This window comes from Saccoglossus kowalevskii, chromosome 4 (genome assembly GCF_978046115.1).
Source record: "Saccoglossus kowalevskii chromosome 4, keSacKowa6.1, whole genome shotgun sequence".
In the NCBI taxonomy this organism is placed as follows: domain Eukaryota; kingdom Metazoa; phylum Hemichordata; class Enteropneusta; family Harrimaniidae; genus Saccoglossus; species Saccoglossus kowalevskii.
Window position 1 is genome coordinate 3744121 of NC_140644.1, and position 21579 is coordinate 3765699.

The following is a 21579-nucleotide window of genomic DNA, read 5'->3' on the forward strand; positions in this document are numbered from 1 at the left end:
ATTGAATACAATTATATACAAGTAAGAGTGATTGATTCTGTCAAAGGTTTTTTCCTGATCAAGATATACAATACCTAAAGGAGGGTTAGTGTTGTTACAATAACCAATGGAGTCACGCAATGCGTTGATGTTATCATGAATGTGGCGGTTTGGTATACTGCATATCTGAGGAACTTTCATGTATGGGCAAAAATCAGTGTAAAGTAGAAACCAGAATTTACCTACGTGTAAGGGAAGATAAAAATGTCCGAGACTATAGAACCTTCATCATCACTGTTATCATTTTCGCTTTCATCACGGTCATCCCGTGGTTCCCCTGGGCTGGTAAAAGATCCTGCAAATCGAGAAAACTAGACACAGACAAACCTGAAAGCCGATTCACTGGCGATTTGGAACAAGCAAGAAAGAGAATTTCTTACATTTTAAATTTCCATTACACTTATTTCCTCCATTCCAAATTTTCACCATTTCCCTCTCGATGTTTTTTTTTTTTTTTTGTATTTTCAACTTCAGTTTCAGTTTCCATTCCAAGTATTACTGTTCTCTGTTTCTATGTGTTCTGTATATGCATTTTGCTTGATGTGTGTCATTTTTGTCGTTTTTATTAGTATCAATTAAGCTATTTAATTGCTTACTGTTTTATTTTAAGTTTAATTTAAATTTAATTTAATTGCATGGTTCTTTGTTCACATTCGTGACATGATCACCGTGTTGTGTATCGTTTGACTGTGGTCAGTTTTTATAGGTTTGACCCGGTTTTTTACAAAGAAAAAAAAATCAGTAAGTATTGGCAGCAAAACATACATAATGAAACCTTTTTAAATACACAAAATCCTGTCTTCGAAAAGACTGGACATGTTTCAATGTCGGCCTTTAGTACAGCTGAACGCTGCTCATTACACGAACGTACTGATGCTATGATAATGTGTTAGGTACTACCAGTATTTAGTTAAATCATGGTCACGTGGTGTCCACGGCATATAAACCACTGGAGCGATTTGGTGCGTAACGATCGAGCAGCCATAATTCAACTAAGTTGTACCACAACTCGTGGTTGTGAATATGCAAAGCTTTATTACATTATTAAATGATGTATTTATAAAGTGAATAATTATGTTATAATGACATTTGCAAAATAGCAGCATTTGCGGAAATTATCATTATTCCATAATTACGTTTACAGTGATGCATAAAACATGTTGTATACAGTTATTAAAAAATACTATTTAGCAATAAAGCGTACTTTATTTCACAATACAATATCCCTAATTACATCAAGAATTACATTGTAATATAATTGGGACTGAATACGAACAAGCGTCTACCCATGAGCCTTCGCGCTTTTAGTGTGTGTTGTTATCGTCGCTTGGAACTCAATTCCCGCGCGTGCGCAGGTGACGACCCTCCCGCTTTATTTGTTTGGTTCGAACGACAGGTTCTTGGCAGTTAGTTACTGCGCATGCACAAGCGCGCAAAACATACACAGGTGCGTGACGGTGTATACCAGAGCGACGAAAAGTCCGTATGCTGGCACACATAATGTAGACTACGAATTCAGTACTGGTCACCGAGTACCTAGATTCATTCAGTGTTATCGCAATTTCCATTTTTTTCTGTCGTAATGAATCTAACTTGTAGACTGTTATTAGTATCTGTATTCGTCAATTTACTCGGCGTAGTTCGCTTGTATGAAGCGAAGAAAGTACCGCTTTATATTGGAGGTCTGTTTCCCTCTGATGACCAGGGACGATATCGGGGGTTGATATCTACAGTGTACGAAGCCATTGAACATATCAACAATTGCAGTGAAATACTACCAGATTACGAATTGGTATGGACCTGGAGAAACACAGAGGTAAGAAAGATGATAACGTTATATAAGGCCCTTATAATCCCTTACCAAATAAATATATATTTCTAAAACATTTATAATTTTAAATGCATTTACCAATAAAACACACTCTAAACACATCTGTAAGCGAAATAAAAAGACATTTAAAAAACGCGTTTAAATGTATTCAAAAAACATTCGACTGCGAGATATATGTATAAAATATGAAAATAGTTTTTAATTAAACCTATATAGTTTTCCCAACCTGAAAGACTGTTTATATTCATGCAGCTATAACTTACTTGAATTGATAACTTGACTCTTCTTGAACATCAATAATTCCTCGTGTGTAGTAGTTACATACGCTGTACTTGTATAATAATTGCGCTGGTTTTAATGTTCGAATTAAACCAACAGGTCGATATTGGACTGGGTCTGTACCATGCCTACGAATACATATACCACGGCCCACAGATGATTGCAATGCTGGGTCCCATTAGCTCGTACGAGTCAGCAGTGGTAAATCTAGTGCTTAGGTACTATCATATAGTCCAGGTATGTAATAAGACGTTACACTACACTACTGCTATACCTGCCTTGGTGTAGATTATCATCATGGAATTATTAAACTAAACTGATATGAAAATAATATAGTTATTGCATTTGCAGAATAATTCTCTCTTGTTAAGTTGTTATATTGGATTTTCCAACACGCCTCGCACATATATGGAGCACAAGGTGTGCTTGATTTAATTATTGGTTGATGGGGAGTTCATAAATGTTATTATTTGTAGCGTAATACCAGTGGATTTGCTGTCAATAAAAAGCAAAAAACATGGAAAAAAGTCCACAGTCAATGGAACAGTTTCACGGACCCTGAATCTGCTTAATGTTAGAAATTCGTTTCTACAATCTCATGTGGCAAACTAAGAAAGAAATTAGTTGTACTCCTTTAAATGTTATTGTACTTTAAATCATTTAAATTGCGACTGGACTGATGTGTGGTGTGAAATAAAATTGTAGTGGTCGCCCAAGCGAATGGCATACTGGTACGCCGTCTCGGTACCCGCCGCGGCAACGCTAGTTTGTCTACACACACCTGAGTCGCCGCTGTGAATCGACTGTCTGTGCAGTACACAGGGGTGCGTACCCGGGGTACATGTTTATCGTACTCTACACAAAATTGCCTGATTTCCATTTTGAAATCCGTTGTTATCCTTGGGGGCGGACATCCGGGCATTTTCACCGCCTGGCAACCCGCGGCGGTGAAAACAAAGGCTCAAAACTCGCAGAAAACGGTACTTTGGTGGTGATTGTTGAGACTCCTCTGAACAGTGTAACAAGATTAGCCCTACGTGTGTAACATATATAAATTTGATTGTTATGGATTACTTCAAAGTTGAGTTTGTGTTGTTTTCTCGAATTTTCACCGGCTCGACTGGCGTTCCACAGCAGTGCGCAAAGAGCCCATAGAAATGCATGGTACAGTGGTGCGCGTCTTAGCAACGTGGAACGTCTGTGACGTAGCTCCGCCCCCGAGGATTGCCAATGGGCCATTTTAAATTATGCCGATTTTAGTATCAATTACTTATTACCTCACATTGATCAACATTGTATTTGTATTCATGATACAGGGCCTTGATGGTCAATAATGGGATAGATTTTCGCGAATACTCTGCAGCAATGACGACATAAATTTTACTGGTATTGATAATGCCATAATATAATGATTATTATTCATTTATTTATCAATACATTTGGACCAATACATTATATACCTTTCCTTTTATTTTCTGTTCTTCCCCCTGACAACTATATATGTATACGACTGTATACTACAAAACAAACATCACAATTGTTTTGACTACAATTGCATTTTGTAAATATATGATAAGAAAGCCAGTAACTGCTGGACTACTCGATTTGTTCACAATCGTGTATACACTTGCATATATTTGGCTCGTCTCAAGCTTGTCCTTTTTAAATAAAAGAGAGGTGGACAATTAAAATTATTTAAAACACCTTCAGGCTCCTGAATAATCATTAAAGATCTTTAAATAAATCATCTCCAAGTGCTTTGCCTTTCTTGATTAATGTTTCAAATAAAATATTTATATATCTGTAAGCATGACACTCCCCAGCGATCCTTACTGCGCGATGGATATATTGCGAAAACATTGGCATATATTAAATATTGCGAAAATACCCTTTTTATGGACAAGATTTTTTTGTCATTTGTTTTTGTAAGCTTCCCTAAGTCTAATTGTTGATTTTACCTAATGAGAAAGAGCGATGTGTTTCGCTTGAAGAATATTTTTGTGGTAATTTTCAAAGATCAATTTGAGCTGGAGACAATATATACCTCATTATATTAGTCGTGAATATTTCAAATGTAATCAGAATTGTACTCATCGACTTCAGTTCATTTATCCCCGCTCTCCATAAAATATTAAGCATGAATTATCTGTACATAAAATAGCACTCATAATTTGATTAAAAAATATGTTCGTACTTTGTTTCAAACTAGTAAACACTTTTTTATCTTCTGTAATTACATATTTTTTATTTATAGAAGTCAACTTAATAAGACTGGAAATGATAGCATACATATATAGTATTCTTTTTAAATAGCACCACGCCTAAATGTTTATTCATGGTGAACTATTCATTCCTTATTTTTGTACAGGACTACAAATTACGTTAAAACAATGGGTGCACTGAATGTTTTAACTTCCATTCAGATATATTGATGTTTCTTGTGAACAGTCCTAAAATTAGCTAATATCTTCTGGTGATAACAACATGATCTGCTTCTTCTCCTATGTACCTATTTATTTAATGTGCATTTGTCTGACTTTCTACCAGAATGTATGGATAAAAATTTAAACTTTCCCATCGTAAATTGATCACTTCTTAACAGAACTGTTTTTATGGTATTGATGGGTATTACACGATTTTTTCGATACGTACATTGTGATTTGGATATACCTGTGTATGTATGTACAACTGTGAAATGAGGTATGCATTGCGAGCTGTCGCTCAAGTAACCAAGCAATAGATCAAAGAAATATACTTATGATATCTAAGACAAAATCTCAATCCCAGATACGAAGCATGACAGTTCGATATTTTGATAATTACGATTCTATAATCACAGACATGTGTTCAGGCTCACAGAGCAATAGTCGAGAATCTTTCCAATTAAACCGTAATACTGTGAATTATCACATTACCACTCTTCCTTTTATTTTTAATATTATCTTGTTCTCGTTGTGCTTTTATGTTTTCATCAGCTCAATATGGGACTTTCTCGAGTCCTTAATGACGAACACCAATATCCTTACACCGTGCAGATGTACCCGGAAGTTGATTCAGAGGTCAGAGTGGCTCTCAGCAAACATTTCAACTGGAAGAGAGTATCCGTGCTTTACAGAGCTGATGATGATTTCTGGGAAGGTGTGAGTACTTACTCCATAATCTGCAACCTGATAATCCAGAAAATAATGTATGCTTGTTTGTTTGTTTGTTTGTTTGTTTTTATGCCTGAAGGATAGTACAGTGAGCGATGCATACCTTTCTCCTGTAGTCTCCTCCCCATCGTACGATTTGAACATGCAATACATAAAACGGAATGAAGGTATAATTCGAGCAAGAAGTAAATCAGAATTCTTATGGCACCAGTTATTAGGCAGAAAGATTTACATCCAGTCTACACAAAGTTCTGTCATATGAACTAGATCTTTATAACACATACGCATTTTTCTTGTTCCACAGTTGGCCAGAGATACTGTTGCTGGGCTCGAGCGGGAGGGCGTGTCTGTCATTTCGGTTGAAACAGTTGGTGAGAATGCGGACGTGAACATGATCAACTTGCAAGTAGGTTAAAACAATAGTGTTATGCAAACGTAACGGAACAGTATACGACTATTAATCAGTTGATACCATACTCATTTTATCTGTTTTCAGACTCGTGATGCTCATATTCTCTTCTTATTTGGTTACTACGATCAAGCTGTGAAATTTATATGTTCGGTGGGTATATAAACTTTGTTAAGAAATAAAAATAAACCTTTTTTTATTTTGTATGTACTGTTGTATCTTGGAAACGACTTTCGGTTGAGATAGTTTCATGCACAAATGAAAGAAGGTATTGAAACGCTTTTGAACTTTTATACACTTCATGACTATATGTTTTCTATTCACATGTGAGGCGTATAAGTATGGTCTAATTGGTGACAAATACCAATGGATTATGCCGGGGTGGTACTATCCCAATTGGTGGAGAAGCAGTGATGTTCAGGGTCTAACCGACTGCACTCCTGAACAGCTTGACTTGGCAGTGGAAGGTCATTTAGGAATAGAAGTGTATCCTGTCACCACTGATTTGGAAAAGCTGGATTTCACTGTCCAGGTATAATTAATTGTTACTATAATGAGATGCAAAGCAGGAACCAAATCATCTCAATAACATTTGTGAAATAGTCTGTCTCGTTTTGTATTTGTTTGTACAGACAGCATACTATAGGTAGGTAGAATAACGGATTTCGGATTTGTAAACTTTTGCTAGTACGACTCATAATTCTTCTGCACCCACACTCAGTGAATAAGAATATGTTCTTTTACTCCGTGTGCACAACAGGAATAGCTAAACAAAGTGACCAGAGAAAGACCTAGTAGTAATAGTACTAGCAGTAGTAGTAGTATAGTTGTTGCTGGTTTGGTGTCGTGAACGGTAGAATCCTAGATTTGTTCTCCAGATGAAATGTGACTCAGAATTCGTGGAAAGCTAGAGATACAGATGGTGTGTGTGTCTCTTATGTCATAGGGAAAGCCAGAAGTACATGCAGAGAAACGCGTTATTTGGTGAATAAGTCACAGACATCGCGAGAAAGCTACAAACACAGACTGAGATTAGTGCCTTAAGTAAATTTTAGAGACCCTTGATTAATGCCCACAGGTGATTGTAATTGATTTGTATGACTGTCGTCATGATAACACATCAAATTGCGATGATGCCTTCACAATGTAAAGCTGATCACATAGCTGTATCATGTCAAAACAAAAAATGTGTTCAATTGGCAAATTGTGATTTATGCTAAATATTTGCCCCACATCTGTGTGCGTGCGTCCATCCGTCCATCCATCCGTCCTCTGATACACCTTGACCGAACCACACATACATTATGTTACACATGGGCACATTTCGAATCATGATGGCCGATTCGCGCCCATTTTAGTGATACAAATTTATTAAAATCAACCATTTCTGCCATTCAAAACCTGAAATCGTTCGTGTGTGAACGAATTTAATTCAAACTCTATACATACAATGATTGAATGTGACCTTAGTGCACGTTGTTTTGCTTTGCGTGTCCGCCCATCATAAAAGAGATCGTTGGTTTGACTCCCATTGTCGACTGCACACCCTGCAGTACCGAACAGAATACATTCTGCCCACTCACATTCGTATATGGGAGAATGGCGTCCTTTCGGGGGCGTAAAGCTATGGGTCTTGTGTACGGCTCCTATTCTCAGTAAACGTAAACGATCTAGCTCCAAAGTTTTTCTGATGGGCAATTGACGTATTCCACTAAATACATGTGTGCGATTGAGTTCGACCGTCCCTCATTTCCGAATCTGTAATTGGAACCGACCTGTTGACTAGAAATGAAGAGTGGGTAATATACATGTTCAATGAGATAAATGCTGGTTAAATAAATAAATACATTCGAAGGCGGTCATTTTGTTTTATATGCCTTCACACATACGTTATGCGTATGCACTTGTAATCTTTTCGGCTGCTTTAGTGCAAAATATTCATCAACACGAGCGTTTTTGCCATTCACTAACTTAATTTCGATCTAGTGCGAGTAGATTTTCTTCAAACGTGGTACATGATATTTTCAGTTTAAGATGGCCGACAGTCAGTACTAGAGCCATATTGTTGACGTGCCTCGACCTGTAACGTTCACAAATACATAAAAGTTCGACAATGTGAATAAATATTTCGTAAATTGCCGTTAAATTAGCGTAGTGTTACTCCAAGTATATAGAGGTCATAGGTCAATTCTAGAAGGTAGTTGTGCCAGCGATATCGATTTTAAAACATCCTAATAACATGAAATAGCCGCCAATCCGGCTTAATTTTAAATTACCATGCAGCTATGTGGTTATATGACCGACACATGTTTAAAGTAAATCACAATCGGGCGTGTTTAGTACTTGCATGGGAGACTGCCACATAAAACATCAAAATGGCGGAATTCCTTGGCTATTGTTTTTATCAAAATCAAGCATTTCCATCATTCCAGAAATATATCTCAAGTGTGTATGGGGGGGGGGGTCATTGCACTGTACAAGTACAGGTACGGGCACTGTACCACGTCTTTTAATTCATTTCATCCAGTCACTTGCAAACGACTATAGAGCATACTACGAAGAAATGCGAGACCGTGTCTTGGTTGACTTCACTTGGGATCCCTTCGCCTACGACATGGTGTGGATCATTGCCCTGGCTTTACATGCAACTGAAGATAGACTGACCGCTAGTAGTTCCACAAAACGACTGACAGATTTCACATACAATGACAAAGAAATTGCAGATATAATATATGAAGAAATCAAGAAGGTTAATTTCTACGGTATGACGGTAAGATTGATCTTCCTTTCCTACACAAATATATATATATATATATCGGTGAATATGTCTTTCAGGTATATTTCAGGTATACCATATGTGTATTATATGTTATTTATTGTACTATGATGTTAGTTGTTTTGGATAATATATGGTAATTCATTCATTTTCTGTTCTTTGTATTAAGTAATGTATTAAAAGTCAAAGATTCGCTCATTCATACTTGTATGTGTCATGTTATCAATCTAGTTCAATGTCGAGTTCGATGACGTTGCATTGAGGAGACCTACGCCTCATCTCATTCAACAATTACAAGGTATGCAAAATAGTTCCACAAGCGTTATTCTAAGCAGTTTATATAAACGATTGATTATTTGAATGATATTATTGATTATTTTGTTGAATGTGAATTAAAATGCTGTAACTACGTGATTTTTAAATTGTTGGATTTTATTTATTCGTTGAATATAGGAAATTTATTTTATTATATCTCGCGTTTTGACAGTAGATATATATTATTTTTTAGACGGAAAAGAGATTGAAACGTGTCGATATAATGCCAATCCGGGTTCTTTAGAATGTTTTGCACCATTTACATGGGACTTAGAAGGTGAGTTAATGAACAACAAACAAACAAATTACAACATTGCATTATCATTCTTAAGTAAAGTTGTTTTATCAATGACATGAATGAATGTGTGTTTTTATTTTAGGTCGTAGTCCACCAATAGACGGTGCAACAGAAGTCATCGGTGTTGTTTCTGTATCACCTGAAATACGATATTCAATTTATGGATTGACTGTTTTCGGAATCTTATTATCTTTATTCTTTCTCTTCGTGAACTTAAAGTACAGGCATACCAAGTAAGACATATTCTACCTGTACCTAGATATATTTAGATACCCGAAGGATATCAATACATTGTTAGATTACACACTTTCTGATCGATATATTGACCAAAACTAGTGTCTCGTGTCAAGAAACGAGCCCTTAACAACATAATTTGAGTTAAAATGGTTTATTGTTGGTTACAAAATACGATCATCACATCTCGCGTGATCTCATACCATGCATGGAAGTGACATGATGTCTTTATATAAATAGCTACACAAGCTATTACATATCAAACATATTTGTGTTGATTTCTATGAAGAATACTGAAAATGACAAGTCCTATTCTGACGTCACTTATACCTATTGGGTGCATACTGGTCTATTCGTCCATATTTGTTGCTGATTTGGACCCAACACTGATATCAGAAGAATTAATGGGTTATCTCTGTAAGGTATGTATACAAATATCGTTAGATAAATACTGCTTGGCGACAAATATAATGTTAATATATAATAGTTCTTGATAATTATTCAATGTAATGGGATGTTTTGGACAGATGGCCTTCATTGGTACGGCAATAAATCTGATGAAGAACAATGATTAACACGTACCACGTTATACTTACAACATTCACATATGTGGGTTTTTTTTGTCCATTTATTTATGACCCTCCTATTGTTATACAGCTCCAAATTGGTCTCCTGGCTATCGGTATATCACTGTCGTTTGGTGCTCTGTTTATGAAAACCTATAGAGTTCATATCATCTTCAACGTTGCGATGAAATCATTCCGAACAAAAAAGGTAATGAATGAATGAATGGATGAATGAATGAATGAATGAATGAGTTGTTATAGCTTGTTGTATTGAAATACAACAGAAAATCATAAACATCATTATATCATTCCAATGTAAATTCACCCCAATTATCTGGCAGTCACGATTGTTAATTCTTCCAGGGTTTGCAAGATACTAAACTCATTTCAGCTACCATACTCTTCGCTTTGTTCGATGCTATTGTGTTAACGCTGTGGATGACATTAGACCCGTCCTATATCATAACTGTAAAGTTCGATCCTGTGGTAAATATTAACTTGTTAGTGTATTACTGAATCAATTGACGTATAGACCATAATTTATATAGCCTATACCTATTCTTCTGCATTTACTGTTGTATGCACTTCGTACCTACTGTGTATTACATTAATACAATGTTATACAATAACAATAATAATTTAAGCTCGGAAAATGTTTTGAGTTATTTTAAAGGAACCTGTGCGGTCAGATGTTACCTTATACTGAAGAACCTTTAAATGTCGGAAAATGTATCAATAACTCATGCAGGAGCATAAATAATCAGTTTAAAAAAACACTCATAACAATAATATTGTAATTTAGATAAATATTCGTTTTTATCGACATACCTCACATGTGCTTGCCTAATTGTATGCAAATTATATTTACAGTTAGACATGACAGAACCTGAAAAAGAAATTTACATCGTCGCCGTGCTGAAAACATGTTCCTCCGAAGATGAACTGTATTACGCGGTGGTATTGGTTACAGTTAAAGTTGTATTATTGCTTTTTGGAGTATTCTTAGCGTGGAAGACACGGCGAGTGGAAGTCCCTGGCATGAACGAAAGTAAGAGTTTATGATAATATGTACGTATTGTTACCAGTATGACGAATTGTATCTGTAAATCATGTCACCTCTTTTGATTGGTATACGACATCTCATTCTAGTAGTGGCATTGACATTACAAAATGTCAAGGTTTAAGGAATGTTCGATCAATCCAAACCAGGTAGTAGTTGGTGTAAGCGCCATAGCTAGAAGAAAAGCAATTTACAACAGCAATCGTCACTGTAAAATATACACTGCAAGTATAGTTAATCTCACTGTTAGCCACATCTTGCACATGTCCCGAGGCCGAACACCGAAACTCCTTACACAAAATCCCCTATACGATATGGCCAACTTTTTCAATAGTTGATAAAGAACTCTCATTCAGCCATGAAACTCTTGGAAGCCTTTACAATAGCCAAGCTTCAAGTTCAATAATGCCTGCACTAAAAATGGGCGAATTACAAATAAGCACTGACCAAAACTGTGATCGTTACTAATAAGCAAATGAAAAATTGTGGCGATTAAAATCTGCATATGAAAATAATTGTGACTGTGTAAGTGTAAGTGTAATTTCCAAGACACTGTCAATGCAAACACAAAATGTCGCGATGAAATGTGATAATCACCACGTACATAATGTATAAATTGTATTCAAAAAGTTACACCAATAACACACATATTTCTGATTACCCTCAAACTGTATGTCATGCTAAGAATATTTCCTGTGACATAAGCAAGTCCATAACACAGTATAAAATTCCACAAGGTAATACTCTAGTAATAATGGCAACTAAACTAATTTCCAACCCTTCTGAATGTAACGTCAGCCACCGTGGAATTGTCTTTCAGTATTGTTAACTTCAGATCAGCTTTCGTTAGTCTGTTGTACATAAAACCCAGGGATACAGTGTCTTTGATAAATCGAAGAGATATTTGATTGTTTGCTGATCACGATATTTCGACGAAATGAGGATATAATGGGCGCTTCGTTAGCAGTGGCGGACCCCCCCCCCAAAAAAAAAAGAAAAACGCATGACGATTAATATCATCTGGATTACGCATAGCTTCTCTGCGATTTTCGCTCGGTAATGTTAAGCGAAGCTCCCCCCCCCCCCCCATACATTTTCAGGATCCGCCACTGTTCGTTAGCGCGAATGCCTTTGAGGTTTTTTGTGAGAAATTAGAGAAGTCGACTTTGTACACTGTACATTAATTGCTATACCTTTCTGTATGAAAAGCGTGTGTACCGTTAACAAAGTATTGACTACACATATTAACTTTATGTAGGTAGATACATCGCATTGTCAATCTACATTGTGGCGATCACGTGTCTTGTGAGTGCAGCTGTACTCTTCTTCATGAAACAGAATGTCGTGTTCACGTACACCTTTCTTGGTTCCGCCATCTTAGTCTCCAACACTGGCGTCTTATGTCTGATGTTTGTCCCAAAGGTACGTACATTGAAATAGTGGGTTTAATTCGATTGAGCAATCAAACATACAATGCTCAAGGTCCTGTAATGTTTACTTGAATCGTAGCTGCAATCGACTGTAACTTTCAAAGGAAAGTATGTCATGTTTCTGCCTCGTCACTGTCGTAGGATGCGTGGAAAACTAAAATTGTAAACACTCTAACATATTTTCACATTTTTAAATATAGAAATTGGCACATCTATAAATAAATGTTGATTGCATTTTAATCACTTGTGGAATTTACAAATCAAAAATCGAAATACATCACGAAGAATACTGCTAAATAATTATGGTCAATCATTAGACAAATAAATGTCAAAGTCAGAATATGCACTGTGTTCACTACTTTACACGTTATACGAATTTATTTTTCGAATAGCTCAAATTATTGTACCTCACCGAGAACACGAAATCACAACGGCCAGTAAGGTCTGGGGAATCCACCAGGATTAAGCAATTTCGACAAAACGACAACGATAATGCGAATTTAAAATCAGAGTTGAATGAGGTGAGTTCCATGAATAATAATGAGGTGAATTACATGCATAATAATGAGGTCAGTTCCAGGCATAATAACGAGGTGAGTTCCGGGCATAATAATGAGGTGAGTTCCAGGCATAATAACGAGGTGAGTTTCAGGTGTAATAACGAGGTAAATTTCATACCAAATAATGAGGTGAGTTCCAAGATTGATATTATTTAATTTGAATGTGTCTATAATCGTGACATTGGTGTACGATTTAGTGAAATGTGAAATATGCGCAATATATCAATTATATTTATACTTTCGAAAAGTTAAACTCGGTTTACTAGAAAAAAGGGTTTCACAATCTCATGTAATTGAAGTCATTACCTTATAAAACAGCATTGTTTATTCATTTATTCGTTACAGAAATACGAACAATTGGACAAGCTGCGGAGAATACTACGTGAATATGCTACTAGTGGCCCACAAGTCGATTCACTTGAATTCAAATTTATCGGATCGTAAAAAACACAAACTATTATCCTTTTGAAAACAATACATTTCCTTTGTACCGTTTTTTGAATATACTTAGTGACTGCATTTTTGTTATAGGCAAAAATTACAAAAATAAGTAATTTTGACGTACTAAATGGCCGCTAGTTTATCAATTATAAACAAAACAATGGATGTGATTCAGTAAACTGAGAGGTGTTACCAAGTTTTAACGGAATTGGTCTGTGCAACTCATCACCACTCGTGGGTCAAATATGGCAGTAAGATATATTGAATCTAATCGAAAACCAAAAGCATGTGCATATTATGTTCATTTATCACTTATATACCAAGTTTGGTAAAAGTGGTTTCATTAACCACTGTGAAAATGCGACAGCAAATGTTTCATGAAAACAAGTCATAGTTCTATTTTATTGTGTATGTGTATTTTTAAAATCATACTTGGAAATATTTAGGATCGCTCTTTTCAATAATAATTATTGTGCTGAATAGGTGGACAAATACATGAAAACAATTTTGCGATGTGATTTCATTTTCCGTAAGAAGACGACGCCAACATATCTGTCTGGTAAATGTACTGCCGATATCACGAATAATGTAACGACGTATTGATGTAATGAAACATGGTTTAAAAATCTTCACTCAAAAACCATTTTTAAAATAGATATCGGGTTATTCGTTGCGGAGCATCTGCGTTTGAAATCCATCGAAATGTCTTAGACGATTTTTCATATTTAATCTGGAGAAATTCTGTTTTTTAATGTACTGGTCATATAAAAGGCACTTTCAACATCATAAATAAAAAATAAACGTTCGCGTTGTTTGACACTTATTTGGATTTACTGTAAGAATTCATTCAAATATCATCTTGTAGTACGATATTTACCCAAATGTGGTGTACGTCATCAATTTTGCATGCACATATGTATAATTCATTTTATTTATTTTTAAATGGCAAATATGTCGTGTTTTAAATAATGAATGTAGATATGTACCGAAAATTTATTGCCATATCTTAAATTCTTGAAGTATGAATTATTATCACCTCAATGATTTAAATTATAGACTTTACTAGTGCGTTTCAATATCTCTAAAGTATCACCATTTTTCCTTACTATATCTTATATCATAACAAGACACTTCGCGATGAGCGTCTTTTGCGGTCAGTAATATTTACGAACATTTTCGTTCACTATTGGCGATCCGTTCTGCTAGGATTGCCCTTAAAATCAATGTTGTGTTTTTGAGTGTGTGGTTTCCGGTGTTTTCAGTATTAATTCTTCTGTGATTGTTTTGGCTTGGCCTATTTCCCTCAAACTTGACAGGCAGGTCACACCATCATCCTAGTTATTAGGTAAAATCTGAAGAAAAAAATTGGCCTATCGTTGCCATAGTAACAGCCAAAAAACTCGATAGCTTCGTGCTAAATGAACCTCCTCCTACAAATGTAGGATAAAACTCTTCAGACATAGCTCATTCTACTCAGCTTGAGTGTGGGCACTAAGTTACTATTTGAATTTTTGATATCTGTTTTCATTACCGACAAATTTGACTCTTCTGTGATTTTTTTTGGCTGGGCTGTTTGGTTCAAACTTGGCGGGCAAGTCACACCTTCACTCTAGTTAGGTTGTAAAATCTGAAAACAAATTCACGCTCACCGCTGCCATAGCAACAGCCAAAAACTGATTTTTGAATACTTTCGCCCCAAATTTATTACCTCCTACCAGTCTTTATATTATAATAAATAGCAGTGTTTATATGATCATGTTTTTGTTTTTTTATTTTGGCTACGTTGCGCACTGGTAATAGATCACCGGCGCCAACATTGTTACACTCTATCAACGTAATCCCAACGCAACTTTGAACTATGAATGAACTGTAAATGCTGCCTTCAATCATGGAGCTTTTTGCCTCCATGTTTCAATCTAGAAAATAATATCGCAAAACGGTTGGAAATAATAAATTTAACAGCAGAATACGTCCTAGCAATAAAATAAAGTGACTTCTAAGGACTGAACGTTTTTTTGCGAACCTTGTATACGGGGCCCGGTTTTAGTTATAAACCGATGTTAGCTGCACGTTCATGTCCTACCATGGCAACAGCCGAAAACATGATACTTGTTTTTGAGCGGAGCAGATGCCAACCAGTCTACCGGCTTGTTTTATAAACTGGCTTGGTAATTCCCACCACCAATAGTAGACCATGTCACAGCATTTCAAGTACTTTTCCAAAAAATCCAAAATCACTCGATAATTTTGTTTACTTTACATTTGTACTATGATTACATTTTAAGTTTTGATAATTTTATGGATACATGTACATATTCAAAATACGACCAAGTGAACGTCAGAATATCAAAAAAACAGAAACCTAAAAATCAGTTGCCGTCACGGTCCACAGCAGCGATATGATTTTACACATCGAAATTGAGAATCGCAGGTGTAGACAATATGCATAGAAATGAACACTAAATGCATCTATCCCGACCAGCAATCGAATCATCAATCTTCATGAATGACGTAACTGGCATTTCCATCTATTTGCTTTTATTCCCACTATCCTAAAACGCTCAAGTGAATGTTGTCAAATTCGCGAGTGTGCGTATTTTCGTACAGTGGCGTAAACATTGCTACAATCAAAGACACACTGAACAGAAAGTCAATTCTGGGCTAGTACCATTGTCAAATTCTGGGGAGTACAGGACGATTTATATGGGAGACGTTACAATAAGGAACTAATAAAATTGTTTGATTTGCATATCAAAATCCTTTATTGGAACAGAGCATGTTCTATATTTACCAAAAAACAAAGATATTATGTTTCTAGACACACAACAGACTCGAAACAATAGAAACCGTCCGATCCGAGCGACCTGCGTTCTTGAAAATCGAGTCTTATCGCCCTTGCGTTTCCGAGCAAAAAAACGTTGAGGCCAAAAACGACCGATTTTCGCCCAATCTTCTATGAATTTTTCATAATTCAGTACAGCGGTTAGATAGAGTATTTATTAGAGACGCCCAGAGAACCAAAATTTGGGACGTGAATCGCTCCGGCGACGAAAAATCTGCGAAAATAGCCAAGGGGGTGAGGGACTGCATTTAAAAAACATATTATATATATATATACATTTGCAATGAGTTCCACAGTATCTTTTTCTTACTGGTGTGGCTACAGTGACTGTGTAGTGTTTTTGTTTTGTCGGTCAGTTGTTTGTTTTGTGTTCTTGAAATTTTGTACAAAAATCAACAGCGGTTAGATAGGTATGTTATTTCCATTATGCAGTATATTGTAGACAGTACTTGTATACTTTATTATCCAGCATAAATATCAGATTGTTCGGAAGCATGAAATTGTAATGTGAATTTCGTTCATTAATGTTGTAAGATGGCGCTTTCTCCGGGGCCTTCAGAGTCCCACTGGCATGTTGACTATGTTCCGGCCCGTTTACTTACTTGTTGTCAGTGTCTGAGTGGTATATACAAAATACGACCAAGTGAACGTCAGAATATCAAAAAAACAGAAACCTAAAAATCAGTTGCCCATGCCAAGAGAGCCGCAGAACCAAAACAATCTGTCAGCCATCGCCGTCCACAGCAGCGATACGATTTTACACATCGAAATTGAGAATCGCAGGTGTAGACAATATGCATAGAAATGAACACTAAATACATCTATCCCGGCTAGCAATCGAATCATCAATCTTCATGAGTGACGTAACTGGCATTTCCATCTATTTGCTTCTATTCCCACTATCCTAAAACGCTCAAGTGAATGTTGTCAAATTCGCGAGTGTGCGTATTTTCGTACAGTGGCTGGCGTAAACATCGCTACAATCAAAGACACACTGAACATAAAGTCAATTCTGGGCTAGTACCATTGTCAAATTCTGGGGAGTACAGAACTATTTATATGGGAGACGTTACAATAAGGAACTAATAAAATTGTTTGATTTGCATATCAAAATCCTTTATTGGAACAAAGCATGTTCTATATTTACCAAAAAAAAAACAAAGTTATTATGTTTCTAGACACACAACAGACTCGAAACAATAGAAACCGTCCTATCCGGGCGACCTGCGTTCTTGAAAATCGAGTCTTATCGCCCTTGCGTTTCCGAGCAAAAAAACGTTGAGGCCAAAAACGACCGATTTTCGCCCAATCTTCTGTGAATTTTTCATAATTCAGCTAATTCAGTCCAGCGGTTAGATAGAGTATTTATTAGAGACGCCCAGAGAACCAAAATTTGGGACGCGAATCGCTCCGGCGACGAAAAATCTGCGAAAATAGCCAAGGGGGTGAGGGACTGCATTTCAAAAACATATTTTATATATGGGGTATATAATTACATAGAGAAATATAAAATGATGTGCATTTTTATTCACATTATGTCTTGTTAGTCTTGTTTACATTAGTAGTTTTGATTGTTGTGTAGTTAATTGTGTCAATAGTATTTCGTACGTTCAATATCTCATCAAAACTGTACGACCAAATCGCGCGGAAACCGACTGTTGGCCCCTATAACTCGAAACTCGTATATTGTGCAACTTAAAAATGGCGTAAGCATTAAAAAGCTTCCCAAAGACAACTAATTAGAATAATTCCTTATTTGGCGTGCAGCATGTATGACATCATCATATATCAAAACGTTGTGTGGTGATTACGGCCTTTTAATCTCTACAGTTATTCGCAGTATTTTCGCATTCTATATTCATATTTGGATCATAGTGTAATTTCTAATTGAATATACTGAAAATACTTGTGTAAATACTTCAACCAATCGGATACTACTGACAATGTATGATGTATCGCTGGTCTATTAACTTGCACATCATATTACAATATATATTAACATTCCATTCATATATTACGATCATCCGTCAAATGAATCATAAGACAAATGAGACGTTTGATGTTAATTTGAGATATGACACTGGCAGATATCCATCAATGACCAAACAATTACATACTACCTGTGTATCCCAGTGCGGCGAAAATATTGATTTTCCATATTAAAGACACGTGCTTAGTGCTTGAAGAGAGGTGTGTTTAATTGTTGATTTCGTCTACTGGTGTAGTATAGAAAGGCGCTTTCATTTTATATTCAGTCTACAATTAAGGCATAGCTTCGCTGCTTAATGAAAGTGGTCATGTAGTTGGTCGATTTGTAATGACCACAGCGTAAGAAGTGTCAGTGATGTAGTTTGCACATGCAGGCGTTTCACCTTTCTTGGCTCTGGAAAAACGTGAGGTTTGCATACATTTGCAAGGTTAATGAGCTAATTTGGCGGACCATAGACTGTCGACAGTCCTCGGGCCTGATGTAATTGTGTTTCCTAGACATTCGAACGCCGTAGACGTTTGATGGGAAATGCTAAACATTTCACGCGAGGGATTTTAGTCCCGAGAGTCGGTCGTGCCTAACTGCATTCCATACTTCCTGTCCCGGCGTTCGCAATTTATTCACGCCTATTACGTATATAGATAATATTTATTAATAATAACAGATTAATGTTAGGTACGACCGACTATCGACAGTATAGGCGAACCACTGGAACAGGGTGGTTATTAATACTAAAAGTAAAATTGCGCCCTCTATCAGTAGCTAGCAGTTAGCATCACGTCGCGCGACAGAAAGGTGTTTAGTCGGTCATGTTGGTATGGTTTTCTTCAGTAATATCTCGCTGTTATCTTAAGCTGAGTTCAATAGTTCAGTTTCTCTACGTTTTGGAGTTGAAACAAACTGTTACAGTTGTATTTACCCTTCACATTATATGCAGAACACATCCCACTGATTACATCCCACTGTGATAGCCGTGAAAACTGGTAAATTTATTCTAAAATAATAGAGCACAGACGTTTGCCTGCACTGAATGTCGTGGTGTATAATCCTTCATTTAAACTCAATTGTTATTGTTGTAATCACTCAAGACTACTTACTCTATTATGAGAGGGTTTTAAAATTCGCTTTCGGTATTGTGTTGGATACGATTTATCATAACTGTACACAAACAAAATAGCTTTTATGATACTTTCTGTGGCCAGTAAGTATTCGGACGACCCATTAGTTAGGGCCATACTTTCTTTCTTGGAGATGCCCGCACCATTGCACTATTTAACACGTGTCTGGAACACAATGTACAATCAGAAACTGGACACTGCTTACTCAATGTATTCAAGTTTTTTCAAGTTTCAAGTTTATAAAACCTCACAAAATTATATCTCCGAAAATGTGATGTTGATTTTTGTTTGTTGTTGTTTTTTTATTTTAAAAACGAAGCAAATTTGTTTCAGATAACATCAAATTCTCGGCAGAGGGCGCTGTACAGTGATTAAATAAGTGAATAAAAATCATAGTCATTAAAGGACGGCGAGCATTATTGGAATTGACGCACGGGAAACATAGATAATTTAGTGCAAATACAATAAAGTGTGTTTGTCTCGTGTCTATAACTTTTATTGCGAATTTCACGCACGCGATATGAATTGAACTTTTACCCTCCCCCAATCGTTATACGAGGCCAAGTGCACGCGAGGGAATTGAGTCCCAAGCGACGATAACAATACACGCTAAAAACGCAAAGGCTCAAGAGTAGACGCTTGTTTGTAAACAATAACACGCTATGGTCACCTGACGCATGCGCAGGTGACGACTCCCCCGCTTTAATCTGTTTCACGCCTTGAAAATGTTAATCAGTTACGTCATTTCTATTTTAGTATGATTTCGCAATCGTCACAAATGCTTTTCAAATATATTTCCTGCAAATAGTAATCCAGTTAGTATTTCGTCTACTAGAGCATGTTACATTGTTTACTTTGTATTACCTTACTTTACTATGTGCGATATAATGGGAAGTGTATTGACGTAATGTCACTGCAAATGTCGCACCAAGGCGACACACTAATTTATGCTGTCTATATTTGTGTAGTTTGCGAACAGTTTCAGAAGATTCATAGTATGATTCGAAGCAGACATATTTATTTCAGATATCGATATATATTACATAATCCTTTTCACCTGTGCAGTGACAGATACACAGTCTACTAAATAAAAATGTACGCTATCTCTTTTAACACATCTCCAAGTACAAATACAAAATCCACAAAAATAGTCAGCCTCAAAACACTATACACTTCTCACGAAAACTGTCTTTCCGACAATCATCCTTAATCAAATTAATGTGACGTTGAACACCGTAGGCTATCTTGTGTCGTGAACCAATAGGTCACATTGGAACGGTGGTTCTCCACCTGTCTTTACATCACTGTTTAATTCTCGGAGATACCGACTCGTAAACTCCGCTAACTGCCAAAACACGATAGATTAAGTTTAGTATAATCCCCGAGCAGAGCTAGGAGCCGAAGGTTACAGAAACGCCCGTCGCAAACTCTTTTTTTTATTCAACTAATACAGTAACAACAGAGCATATAAAGTTATACATATTAAAAGATTCTCACACAAATGTTGCACTAGACAACCACACGAATGACATAAATTTCTACTTAACAGTACATGATGTCACCTCCGGTTTTGTATATATCAACGGCGACCTAGGGAGGTCACTTTCCGAATTCCGTGCGGAAAATTGTTCAGATGGTTATACCACAATGCATTCGTGGAAGGTCAGTTAGTTGCTTTAAATTAACGTTTAAATAACATTTGTTAACGACACATACTAGTATGTCAAACAATGTCATCAACTCACGCTAACAAAGGTAATCCATAAAAATAATCGGACATACATTGCAAACAAATGATTTTACACAATTGCAAACGAAAGCAATGACCTATTTAAATGTCTCAATCGAAGCCGGTTTTGATGGTAGATGAGTAGAGTGATGTTACAGTTCTGGATGAAGGTTTGGCGGCCAATACAAAACACTTATGTAGTTACTATTTAGTATGACTGTAATTTATATGACGGATATGATACAAGCTGGAGCCAATTTATTTGTGCGTTTTTGTATTGAATGAAACCAGTCATGGCATGTGAGAGTTACGGAAATAAACAACATTCATAAGAGCCATATGGCCATCATTCAGCCATTTTAAATCTGATATGGGAGGAAATGATACGCTTCAACATCTAATTATGTTCAATGTATTTGCCACACGTAAATAAAATATCTCGTCCCGGAATTGTAGAAATGTTTGATTTTGATGGCCATTCGACCATTTTGAATTTAATCATAAAATGAA

At 36.3% G+C, this 21579-nt stretch overlaps 1 protein-coding gene across 1 annotated transcript; it reads left to right on the top strand.

Annotated features, from left to right (window-relative positions):
- The first annotated feature begins 1621 nt into the window (after positions 1-1621).
- Positions 1622-12607, top strand: LOC102805511 (gamma-aminobutyric acid type B receptor subunit 2-like). The gene is made up of 16 exons (XM_006816443.3): positions 1622-1855; positions 2249-2386; positions 5125-5289; positions 5606-5707; positions 5798-5863; positions 6042-6242; positions 8238-8480; positions 8718-8784; positions 8995-9078; positions 9182-9332; positions 9623-9755; positions 9991-10107; positions 10263-10385; positions 10770-10947; positions 12218-12381; positions 12590-12607. The coding sequence occupies exons 1-16, from the start codon at positions 1622-1624 to the stop codon at positions 12605-12607; spliced, it is 2184 nt and encodes a 727-aa protein (XP_006816506.3).
- The last annotated feature ends 8972 nt before the right edge of the window (positions 12608-21579 follow it).